At 42.2% G+C, this 12,654-nt stretch overlaps 1 protein-coding gene across 1 annotated transcript in view; it reads left to right on the top strand.

The window, feature by feature from the left end:
- Window positions 1–12,654, top strand: part of LOC120397067 (aspartyl/asparaginyl beta-hydroxylase) — a 51,756-nt gene that overhangs the window by 15,492 nt on the left and 23,610 nt on the right. Inside the window, exons 5-7 of the mRNA XM_039522523.1 lie at window positions 5,566–5,664; window positions 7,368–7,457; window positions 11,847–11,984. Coding sequence (XP_039378457.1) covers window positions 5,566–5,664; window positions 7,368–7,457; window positions 11,847–11,984 — 327 coding nt within the window. The remainder of the gene's footprint in view (window positions 1–5,565; window positions 5,665–7,367; window positions 7,458–11,846; window positions 11,985–12,654) is intronic.

Below are 12,654 nucleotides of genomic sequence, written 5' to 3'. Positions count from 1 at the left end.
GAATGTTAGCTCTTTGAGTAGTCAGGAACTGTTTGTCATTGGACAGTGTCTAGCACAAAGGAACCCAGTTTTTTTCTGGGGCCTCTAAATGCTACCATAATACAAATAATAATAATAATAATAATAAATAACAATAACCACTACTTTATTTAGTAAGAAATAAATACCCTACCTGTTTTAGGGGCCCAATCCTGTGCAGTTCTAAGGGTTCTCAGTTTCCACTGAGTCACAAAGAGGGACTCATCATTACATAGGATCAAGTCCTAAAGTCCTAAATCAGTAATGGAATATATTTTGATTTAATTCTAAATAGCTACATTTTAAACGAATATTGCTGAAAATCATTTCTCACTTCAAGCAGTGACTTGGTTTTAGGTTTCCTTTGAATGTTATGTTTAGGAATTCAGGAACAGTACATTAAAAGCAATCTTTGGAGGAGTTACAGATTTGTTTGTTTTCAAAGGTCTACAGATCATGATTTAACACTTTTCAAGGAATTCCTCACTTGTAGTGATCTGAAGGCAAATTCTCTGTCTGCCCCTTTGTGCCACTGATTGGTTATTATTCTGAATAACCCCGGAGGTTTATTTCTATATCCATGATTAATATTTAATGAACTCAGGGGCAATTTAGCATAACTTATTTCTAAACATAATTAATATTGTATGCAACAATAGCAACAGGTTAATATAATTTACATTAAATGCTTCAAGTGTACTTTCTGCTGATTTTTATTGAATCATTTTCCTAGAGTGGTAATGAATGTAGATTTTTGTCTTACTGCAGCTAGATATTGTTTAAAATTAACTATCATGCCAAGTGGCTTGTAAAACTAAGTCAGATGTTGTATGTTTGGACTTTCTAGCTTAGTTAATCAGATGTAACAAAATTATATGGCACATAAATACTATTGAAACTCAATTTGTTTAGCCCTCTAGGGGAAGCTTCTTGGAACAGAATTATTATCTATAGAATATTGTAGCCAAAAGATGTAAAATCAATGGCGATACCATTTTTTTTCTGAATGGATGGTCAAACAGATTTTAACTGTGGATTGCCAACTCCATACTTTTACTAGTAATCTTTCTTTCTTTCTTTCTTTCTTTCTTTCTTTCTTTCTAGAATTTTATAGACTCCCAAACAGATTATCTATTGGATTGAACCTTTGTAGTAATTTATTCCTGAGAAAAGTGGATGTAAAATGCAACCAATCTTAGGTATCGGCATTTTACACACTTTGTACTCAGTTTGCACAGATAAAAATGATTATATAAGGCGTAAGAGAGCACAGAGTCTAGTCCAAAGGAAAGAAGAGAAGGCACTTGACCAAAGAACTTTTTTAAGAGGCATGATTGTGTGTTGTTAGACAATTACTGGAAAAGACAAGGGAATATATGGTGAAACATGTATGTGCATTGCTAAGGACTGGCATATAACTAGTAGTTTCAGGAATGTTTTTGCTTTTTTAAAATATTGCAGGCTTCGCTATTGCCTTAGCCCTGGTCTACACTTAAAATTTAGATCAACCTAGCCACATTGCTCAGGGTATGAAAAATTTACTTCCCCGAGCACAGGCACTGACTTTCATTTTTCTGGGTGGGTGCTCTGCCCCAAAGCCCTGCCCCCACTCCACCCCTTATCCCAAGGCCCCACCCTTGGCCCCACCTCTTTCTGTCCCCACTCCACCCCCTCCCCTGAGCACATCCTGCCCTCGCTCCGCCTCTTCACTCCCCCACTCCTCCCCCTGCCCCCAGCACCTCCTGCCCGCCGCAGAACAGCTGATTGGCAGGTGAGTGCTAAGCACCTACTATTGTTTTTCTTTGGGTACTCCAGCTCCAGAGCACCCATGGAGACTGTGCCTATGTCCCTGAGTGCCATAGTTAAGCCAGCCTAACTCCCCGTGTTGACATGGCTAGGTCGACAGAAGAATCCTTCCATCCGCATAGCTACTGCCACGTGAGGAGGTGGATTACCTACATCAGTGGAAAACCCCCTTCCTTTGATGTAGGGAAAGCCTAGGCTATGGTGCCAGAGCAGCAACTGTGCTGCTGTAGCCCCCAGTGCGTATACAGGCCCCCAGATTTGGTCACTTTACTAGATCCGCAGCTGGTGTAAATTGGCATAGCTCCATTGATCTCCATGGAGCTCTGCTGATTAAGCTGAGGTTCTGTCCTGGTGTCTGTGCCCATTCTTCCATTATTTTAAGGAGTGAGAAGTTGTAACAAAAGACACACTTAAGAATGTAATTGATATCATATAAGACCACACATGACACTAAGGTAAACACATAATTAGTCTCAAAAAAGAGGAGGGTGAAAGAGAGGAGTGTAGTTTGAGGGTATTGGAGCTTAGACCCACCTTCTTCGCACTTCACCCTTTGCTTGAAACACTCCCATTCGACAGGGAGGAGAAGATGCATACAATACTGTGATGCTCCCTGGGGGCACTCCGCTACCACCTGCCCTTAGCCAGAGGAAGCCTGGTTAGGGTGACCAGATGTCACAATTTTATAATCCCGATATTTGGGGCTCTTTCTTATATGGGTACCTATTACCCCCAACACTCTGTCCCGATTTTTCATACTTGCTGTCTGGTCACCCTAAGCTTTGTCTGTGGGTCAGCTCCCAAACACCACCAGCCTCTGGCAACATTTACAGTGTTCTCCAGACCTCCACAGGCCCTGCTCTCTCGTTACAGGCTAATGATAGGCACTTCCCAACCCCCGAGTCTTCTGAGCATCTCCCAGGAGTGCCCAGCCCCTGATCCACTGGACACTCACAGAATTCCCAGAGGCCCTGTTCCCAAAGGAACAGTACCCACAGTTTGCCAGTTACACCATAGAACTCAGCTCTGCCTAACATACAGCACTTAGATTTGTTTACAGAGAAAGCAAGTATAAGTTTATTTAACAAAGACCAGAGAGTCAAATGATAGCAAGCAGAAGTACTTGGGTTACATCTGAACAAAGGGTTACATCTGAAATCAAATCATGACACGCATACTGGAGTCTAAACTTAACCAATAAAATATTGCCATGTCAAGAGCAAAAGCTCAAATCCTTCCAGCATACTACAGTAAGGCTTGGCTGTGATCCTCTGTTCATGAAACAACCATGCTGTCCTCTCGCCTCCTCAGTGGAAAGACTTAGGGTATGGCTACACTTGCGAGTTGCAGCGCTGGTGGAGGCTTTCCAGCGCTGCAATTAGTAAGTGTCCACACCTGCAGGGCATATCCAGCGCTGCAACTCCCTGGCTGCAGTGCTGGCTGTACACCTGGCTCAGCATGGGGAATAAAGATTCCAGCGCTGGTGCTGCAGTGCTGGTCATCAAGTGTGGCCACACACCAGCGCTGTAATTGGCCTCCAGGGTATTAGCAGATATCCCAGAATGCTTTTATAAATTACTCTCTTTGTTTTGTTATGCAGCCTCTCTTTGTTTTGTTGTGAACTCGGAGCTCCGTAGCTCCGTTGATCCGTTGATCCCAGAGCTGCTTATCTACAAACACATCTCCTGTTTGCTGTGATCAATCTGTGAACAATCAAATGAGATAATGAGGCAGGCAGGGAGTGAGTGTTTGCTTGACAGAAACGGGGCAGAGGGGAGAGAGGGAGTCCGTTGGCTGCAGGCTGTTTGCAGTTAAGAGTTAAGGGTAAGGGATCGGGAACATGTTCTGATTTTTCAAGGCAGGAAGGTAACACACAGTGTTGGCTCCAAAAATCCATTCTCTCTCTCTCGCCCGCTCCCTGTCACACTACGCCCCACCCCACCCCCCTCTTTTGAAAAGCACGTTGCTGCCACTTGAACGCTGGGATAGCTGCCCATAATGCATCACTCCCAACAGCGCTGCAAATGTGGCCACACACCAGCGCTGGTAGCTGTGAGTGTGGCCACACACCAGCGCTGGCCCTGCACAGCTGGACGACCAGCGCTGCAACTACCAGCGCTGCAGATTTGTAAGTGTAGCCATACCCTTATAGTTTGTCTCTACAGTTATAATCCAAAAATCCATTGTCTGCGCTCGTGAACAGGATAACCCCTACTGCTTGTGTTTTCCTGTCTAGGGCCTCCCCTGGAGACTTTACAATTACTTGATTAGCATTTTGCTCAGACAGTAAAGGGTCTCCATTGTGAACCATACAATACTCACTTTGCATATAGACAGACAGATAAATATCAGAGAGGTAGCCGTGTTAGTCTGGTTCTGTAAAAGCAGCAAAGAATCCTGTGGCACCTTATAGACTAACAGACGTTTTGCAGCATGAGCTTTCATGGGTGAATACCCACTTGCATCCGACGAAGTGGGTATTCACCCACGAAAGCTCATGCTGCAAAACGTCTGTTAGTCTATAAGGTGCCACAGGATTCTTTGCTTCTTAGACAGATAAATGTCTCTTGCCTGAAAAGAACTTGTTTTTCAACTTTTTTGCCCCAAGCCACAGACCCGAAGAACATAAATTTCAGTATATAAACATAACTCCTTACATCGTCTGTGTACACATGTTTTGCAATGATTATGAGGACCAGTCTGACAGGCTTTCATTAGAGACCTTATATGACACTTTTTGGTGAACTACTACATGGATACCAGACCCCAGAAGATCCCTATCTATAACCTCTATGCACCCCTGTCAGCTGGTGCTAAGAGGTCCCTAGATTTACAAATATCCTCTCTAAGCCTGTTCTCCAGGCCACTTCAATCTATCCCCACTAACATCTCACTTCTCTATTACCTGTGGGCTTGTCTCCAGTGCAGACTTGAGCATTGCCCCCAACTCAAGTTCATCCACACACAAAAACCCTTTAACTTGAATGTGGTGGTTCTTTTAACTCAAGCTGGCTAGCCTGTCAGGCGTTATAGGCTGTAGCTTGAGTTTGCACAGCTTGTCAGTCAGATGGTAACACAGCTATGCTGTAGTGTGGACAGAGGCTAGTTCCACTTGAGTGATGCAATTCCCTCTGTGTGCCAAGAAAGGACAAATAAGTTCTCCCACAACTCACTGGGAAAAAGTTCATAGAGCAGCTCAGTTTGCTGCAGTGCAGAGAACCATGGGCTATGCCCCTAGAAGTCTTTGCACCACACATGAGTGAGCGCAGTGGGTCATAGTAGCTCAAGTGTTATTTCACAATGTGGCCACTCACACTTGAAAGAGGCTAACTCAAGAGAATTAACTTGAGTGTAGATTACTCGAGCTAACTCTGCAGTGAAGACCCACTCTACGAGACGTGAGGGGGAGGAAAGGAAAATAAAGAAATGTAGCTGAACAGCTAAGATACGTGCAGATGGTGTTAATTTGTGCAGCTTGTGATTTCTAACCATAAAGATGTGCTTGACACTGTTTTACTGTACACATAAATTATTGTAGCAAGATACCAAAGTGTAATGAATGAGCCTGGAAAAACCTGACCAAGTCAAGTGATTCTTAGAGAGTTGTTAGCAGATGATAGTGTTTTAAACCACAAAATCCTGACATGATTGTTGGTCTGCCACATACTGAGCAATCTAAGTTAATTTTGAAAAGAAATCCATAAATGAATATATAATAATTATTAATTTGCTTTAAAACAGGTCCTGAGTCAGGCTCCAAATGATGGCTTTGCTAAAGTACATTATGGCTTCATTCTCAAGGCAGAAAACAAGATAGCAGAGAGCATTCCATATTTGAAGGTAAAATTCTCATATTAGTTCATTTGTTCTTTCTTTCAAAATACATTTTACTGGTAGAAAGGGGGTGGGGTGGGGGAAATTGTGATAACACAGCTTTAGCTATAAGCACAATAGTTATAAATAACCATTTATACTACCCCAAAATATATTCATAACTGCACAAATCTGTAAACTGAGACACACTTATATATCCAAGATTCATCAAGATTCAAGCATAAAGTATTAATGTTTTCTTGGTCACTAATGAATGATTTTACGTGATGGACAAGTTTGAGTTTCTGGTTGTTTTGAGATTGGCAGTATGGGGCCAACCTTAAGGTTCCTGAGTAATCCAGATTATCCATTTGCATACTTTTGAAGGTTTGGGAGGAAAGTTTGTAAAGTGAAATCCTGCCTTGGAATTTCCAGGCTTTCAAAAAAACAGAAAACCTTTTTTGGGGGAGGGGTGGGAAGGAGGAGGCAGTTGAAAAAACTACAGTGTTTTTAAGAATTTTTTGGCTGAAGTAAGTGTTATACATTCAACCTCAATGGGTAGTGATCAATGGCTCAGTGTCTAGTTGGCAGCCGGTATCAAGCGGAGTGCCCCAGGGGTCGGTCCAGGGGCTGGTTTTGTTCAACATCTTCATTAATGATCTGGATGATGGGATGGATTTCACCCTCAGCAAGTTCGCAGATGTGACTAAGCTGGGGGGGAGAGGTAAATACGCTGGAGGGTAGGGGTAGGGTCCAGAGTAACCTAGACAAATTAGAGGACTGGGCCAAAAGAAATCTGATGAGGTTCAGCAAGGACAAGTGCAAAGTCCTGCAATTAGGACGGAAGAATCCCATGCACTGCTACAGACTAGGGACTGAATGACTAGGCAGCAGTTCTGCAGAAAAGGACCTAGGGGTTACAGTGGGTGAGAAGCTGGATATGAGTCGACAGTGTGCCCTTGTTGCCAAGAAGGCTAACGGCATTTTGGGCTGTATAAGTAGGGGCATTGCCAGCAGATCGAGGGATGTGATCATTCCCCTCTATTCGACATTGGTGAGGCCTCATATGGAGTACTGTGTCCAGTTTTGGGCCCCACACTACAAGAAGGATGTGGAAAAACTGGAAAGAGTCCAGCAGAGGGCAACAAAAATGATTAGGATGCTGGGGCACATGGCTTATGTGGAGAGCCTGAGGGCTTGTTTAGTCTGCAGAAGAGAAGAGTGAGGGGGGATTTGACAACAGCCTTCAACTAGCTGCAGGGGGTTCCAAAGAGGATGGAGCTTGGCTGTTCTCAGATGACAGAACAAGAAGCAATGATCTCAAGTTGCAGTGGGGGAGGTCTAGGTTGGATATTAGGAAAAATTATTTCACTGGGAGCGTGGTGAAGTACTGGAATGGGTTACCTAGGGAGGTGGTGGAATCTCCATCCTTAGAGGTTTTTAAGGCCCGGCTTGACAAACCCTGGCTGGGATGATTTAGTTTGGGTTGGTCCTTCTTTGAACAGGGGTTTGGACTTGATGACCTCCTGAGATCTCTTCCAACCTTAATCTTCTATGATTCTTCTGAGTCTATGAACCTAAATTTCAGGATAACAAATAATTTTACGTATATATAGTTATATAATGATATATTTTACACGCCTATTTCTTGGATTGAATGGACAGCATACTGTAACAGCTAAATTAACTCAATTTTACTAGTGTTACTTTTTCTTTCTTTCTTTCTCTAGGAAGGCCTAGAGTCTGGTGACCCTGGCACTGATGATGGACGCTTTTATTTTCATTTAGGTGATGCCCTGCAGAGAATTGGAAACAAAGAGGTATGAGTCTTACATATCCCTTATTCTAAAAAATGCAGTCCTGCAAGGTGCTGGGCACTCTTTTTGCAGTTCAGGAAAGCATCTAATCATGGTCTTAACACTGGGAATGTGAGTAATCCCATTGGTTTAACAGCCCAGAATCTGGTGGAGCTCAGACTATAGGACAGCAGCAGCAGAAAGTCTGCCTGGAGCGTGGGTGCACAGCAACCCGTTAACAAATCCTGGTCCACCCAGGTGGAGCAGAGCAGAAGGGAAGGGCACAGAAAAATAACCAATGCAAACCAAGGAGTGGGCAGGGCAGCCAGGGAGGGCTAGTCAGGGGACCAGGGGAATTCACAGATTCAGTGAGTGAAATTTTTGACTAAAAAGTATCTGCGTTTGACTAAAAGGTATGCTGCTACCACTGCAGGTGGAACCAGCCCTGGACTACAGGAACTTTTCCCCCAGGGACAAAAATAGATGAATACAGTGTATGTGTGTATGTTTGCTCACAGGTTCAATGTAACAAACTCCCTTAGACCTCAACTATAAGAGTAGGGCTCTCACTGCAACAGACATATAAGTAGTGCAGGACTTAGAACCCGTGCATTGGTTTCCAGTATTCATTCGTGTGTTAGATTAGCAGCCAGATCAGAAAAATAGGATCCTTGCATACATATTGAGGATTTTTCTTCAGGGCATAATGAGCACAAAATATAATGGAAACCAAGAGAGCTTCTGATTTATTGAATTTAATAAATTCAAGGTTACACATGTGGAGGGGAAATCAGAAAATGTGGGTGTTTTTTAAACTATGAATCCTAATATTGACATTAGAATAAAAAAGATTCTTTGATAAGGAATATGGACAGCTGAAAACAAGAAAGCACTGTCTTGAGAGAATCTTCTATTTGTATGTTATTTATCAGTGATACAAAAAATATTTCAGCGGCATTGACATTGAAGCCATTTTAGAAAAGCAGTCAGTCCTCTTGTGTATCTTATATCCAGTCAGTGGAACAAAAGAATCTGCTCATTGCATTTCTGTAGTCAACATAAACCAGTGGCTATAATCAGACTTTGGCTGTGATCTTAACTGGAACCAGATAACCAAATATGACTGACCTTCAATTATTCTATAAAAATCTTATAGAACTGTGATTATAACTCCTCATGGAACAATTAGACTGAAGCTAAATCTCCAGATCCAGGTGACAACATTTTAGCACCTGCATTTTTTAAGTTAGGCTATCTCCTGTGGAAGTATAATAAAATATTCCTCTGCTGAATTCTTGTGGATTTAAAAGTTCATTTGCAAGTAAGAATTAGTTGGCCTCCCTTATAGATATATGGAAAACAAAATTGAAATGCTTTTATGCTCAGAGAGGAGAAGATTAAGGAGAAGAATAATCTTGCTTGTAAGGATCGTACTAGAGGACTAAATTATTGATTATATGTGGCTAACAATACCACACAGACACAATTAATTTGTACCATCTTAATTCCCAAGTAGGGATTTGTGCTAATGTTTATGGAGTTGAAGGCCAAAGTTATGTAGAAAAAGATCTAATCAATGATGAATGAACTTCTGCTTTAACAGAGCAGACTGTTAAATTTATCACAATGGAAAATCCACTGTTAACCTAAATTTTTCTCACTGGCCTTGCTAGACTTGCTGAATTTCAAGATTTAATTTGAAAGAGATCAGTACATAAGGAACATATGGAATTGTCATCACAGAAGGTAGACATTCATCTATTAGGGCTAAATTAGCAATTCCGCTTTGGTAAATTGCATAGGGTAGAGTAGAAGAGGCTCTTTCCAACTCAAATAAGATGGTACACTGAATAATAAAAATATAAAATTAATAAAAAGTGTTATGTAAAGAATAAGTGGAGAAAATAATTTTTCATGGGGATTATATGGACTAAGTACTTATTAGACTATTAATAAATTGGAAAACATTGTTTATTGCTGCAGCTATCTTAAATTGTAGAGTGAGGTCCGCCTAATCTTTCCCTACATTAACAGATGTATTTGAAATAAAAATGTTTTCAATATGGGCTAACAATAATATACAACCCTACACATAAACAGCACTAGTGATCTTTCCACAGTCAGTAGTTGAAACAGGTAATTCATACTCTTGTCACCTGGGCTAGCTTTAGGTATATTGCAAATGAGCGCAGGCAGTGAGTGTGAAAAGTCTATTAGTAGCCATAATTGTTACAACCTACAGGCTGAGGAACATAGGTTAAAAATCATCCTGTTTCCATTTCAGAGCCTTAACCCAGAGAAGCTTAAACTATAAAGATATACTGGAAATTACCCAAGATAATACGTAACATTTTTATGATCCATATCTAAAGAGACAACTTTAAAAATCTCCTCTCAGAAACTTGTAATATTTTATAGCAGTCAAAAGGAAAAGCTCCAAGGCTGTCCACTGTTGTTCTGTTTGTCAACATGGCTTTTCAGTGCTTCATACATCCACTGTAAGAGCACATTTTGCACCAGTTCTCTCCTTCATAGATCATCAGAGTTTTATACACCAGAGAGTATCATCTAACATTTTCAGAGTGATGAAAACTTAAACATATACCTCCAAAGAAATAATTATCTCTGGTTTCATAGTCCTGGAGGGTTGTTCAATAACTTTTCTTTGAAATCCAACTCATCCACTAAAGTGTAAAGTACTTTTTTTATTTGAACAAAAAATGTATTCAGTAATTGGTTAAAATGACACATCAGATTTTTTAGGAAGGAATTACATTATGTAAAGAAATCCAATAACTTCTTAACTGGTGACAGCTAAGATTAAGTCAAAGCATACAGTACTGTAGTGTCTGATTCCTATACAAGAAACTTCTATTTTTGTCTCCACTTCTCTAGGCTTTGGGGGGCAGTTTAAAATGCTGGCACTACTGCCCTCTACTGGATGGAATGTCAAATGTGCTCAGTTGATTGTGCTCATTTCTGTCCAGAGACTTATCTACAGAGAGAATCAAAAGTGATTTGTCCTTTGTGCAGTTTACTGGATGACTGCAGTTACTGCATACAGCCAGGGATTCGCTTTAATAGAAGGGATAAGGGGACTGTTTTCTATTCTATGTTTGTGCCTAACCAGGGCCTTTACGTGTTACTGGAATACTACTACTAATAATAATAATTAATACAACATCAAAACCACAAGCAGTGTTCCACCTTCTGGTGAGTTCTCTTTGGAGTAGATCATCTTTTCTTCTCCTTGGATCTGTACTCTAGTGGTAGAAAAAGGCAGAATTAACCTTGCCTGCTGAAAAAGGGTGTGAGCCTACAATTCCTTGCTCATGTGAGTAGTCCCACTGTGGTCAAGCTTGCAGGATTAGACCAAAGCAAGAGCACAAGAGTTAGACAGGATTTATTGTGGAGCAGTGGTTAACAAAGTGTGGCACACCAGCTGCAATCAAATGGGTCTTTATAATTGATTCAATACATCAAAATATGCACAGTCACATGGAGCTGGGCGGGGAGAAGGCAGCTGCCAGTCCGCCCCTGCCTCTAGGGTTACTGTTCCCATGCTGGGCAATCAGGATGCTGGAGCTGGGTGTCTTCTCTGGAGCCAACTGATCTTCCTCCCCTGGCATCTCCCCAACTGGCTTGGAGTGGCTGAGGCATGGTAGAAGGGTAGTGGGCAAGCAGGGAGGGTCCAACCACCAGCCTCCTGCCTGGCCTCCAGCAGCAGCTACTTCTCTGTTTCAGGAGGTCTGGGAGAGGGGCTCTCGGCAGCACTGCGTTGAGCGGGGAAGCCTTGGAGAGCGGACTGGGGAGCAGGGAGAATTTTTTGGAGGGAGGGATCACCTCCTGGTCTGGTGAGTGTGGTGTGTTGGCTAGTATGGAATCAGGATTCCTCTCAGGTGCTCACAAAGCCCCTGGTTCAGTGGTGTCTGAGTGCCTCATAGTCTTTATGGTATTTGTCTGCACAGCATCCCTGTGTGCTAGGGAAGTGCTGTCACCCCTGTTCTTCGGATAGGGAACTGAGGCATAGAGGGAGGGAGCGATTTGCTCATGCTCACCTGGAAGGAGCAAGGGATTGAACCCCAGGTCTCCCAAGTCCCAGGTTAGCCCTGAACTATTGGAACAGCCCTCCTCTTGGTGAATTACCATGGGTTGGTTTTCACCTGTCTTGGTGAATATAGACTGGAAGGTCTCACAACATTGGTTGACTCTAGCAATCTACTCTATTATTTTTTTTCTTAAGTGCTTATTACCAGACTTATCTTAAAGGATAAAATGATGCTCATATAGGAAGTCTGTTGCTTTACCAAGGGGGAGTGTCATTCAGAGGTGCTGAAATGCCGTTTTAAGATTATTCTTTTCTGCCAAAGTTGGGCTAATGTAAATTGGTTGTTAACAACTGCAATCTTCTAGGCATACAAGTGGTATGAGCTTGGGCACCAAAGAGGTCACTTTGCATCAGTTTGGCAGCGCTCTCTCTACAATGTTAATGGACTAAAAGCTCAGCCTTGGTGGACAGCAAAGGAAACTGGTTATACTGAATTGGTGAAGGTAAGTAATGAATTTCTCCCTCTCTCTTTTAACTAATAGACTATAAAGTTAACTCCAGATGTTTTACACTGGGTGGCTGAGATAGATTTAATCAGTAAATACAAAATTTATATGATAGGCCATTGAAGTTTATCAAGTGCAAAATGACAGCAGAACCTCAGTGATTTGCACCAATGACGGGCACCCTCTTTGAATTGTTAAGTTTTGTAATTAGTAAGGGCCATATCCTTCATCCTTTGTACTACAAAAGTCAGTGGCTTCATTGGGAGTTTTAATTGCATCAGGAATATGAGCTGAGGCCCCATGTGACAGATACAATAAAGAACACCAGGATAATACTATTTAGTTCTTTTAACACACACACACACACACACACACACACACACACACACACACACAGTATATGAAGAAAAACATGTAGGACCATATGTTGCCTGGCACAAGGGAGAGATCAGAACACAGGGTGCCTCTTGCCCTGTCAAGGAGCTGTGCACTGTGGAAGTCCTCAGGGCAGTGCCCTTTCAGAGCTAGCTTCAGCAAAGATGGAGCCATGGCCCCTGTCCCACCCGCATCCACCAGCAGAGGCACGGAGAGGAAGTGAATACTGCCCCCTCACCAAGGGCGATGCAGTGGTCATAGTACCCCAGCACTTTGGGATTTCCAGGAGCTG

The sequence above is a fragment of the Mauremys reevesii genome, linkage group 2, assembly GCF_016161935.1.
Source record: "Mauremys reevesii isolate NIE-2019 linkage group 2, ASM1616193v1, whole genome shotgun sequence".
NCBI lineage: Eukaryota > Metazoa > Chordata > Testudines > Geoemydidae > Mauremys > Mauremys reevesii.
The sequence above is the reverse complement of the archived record's forward strand: the minus strand, read 5'-3'. Positions and strand labels throughout refer to the sequence as shown.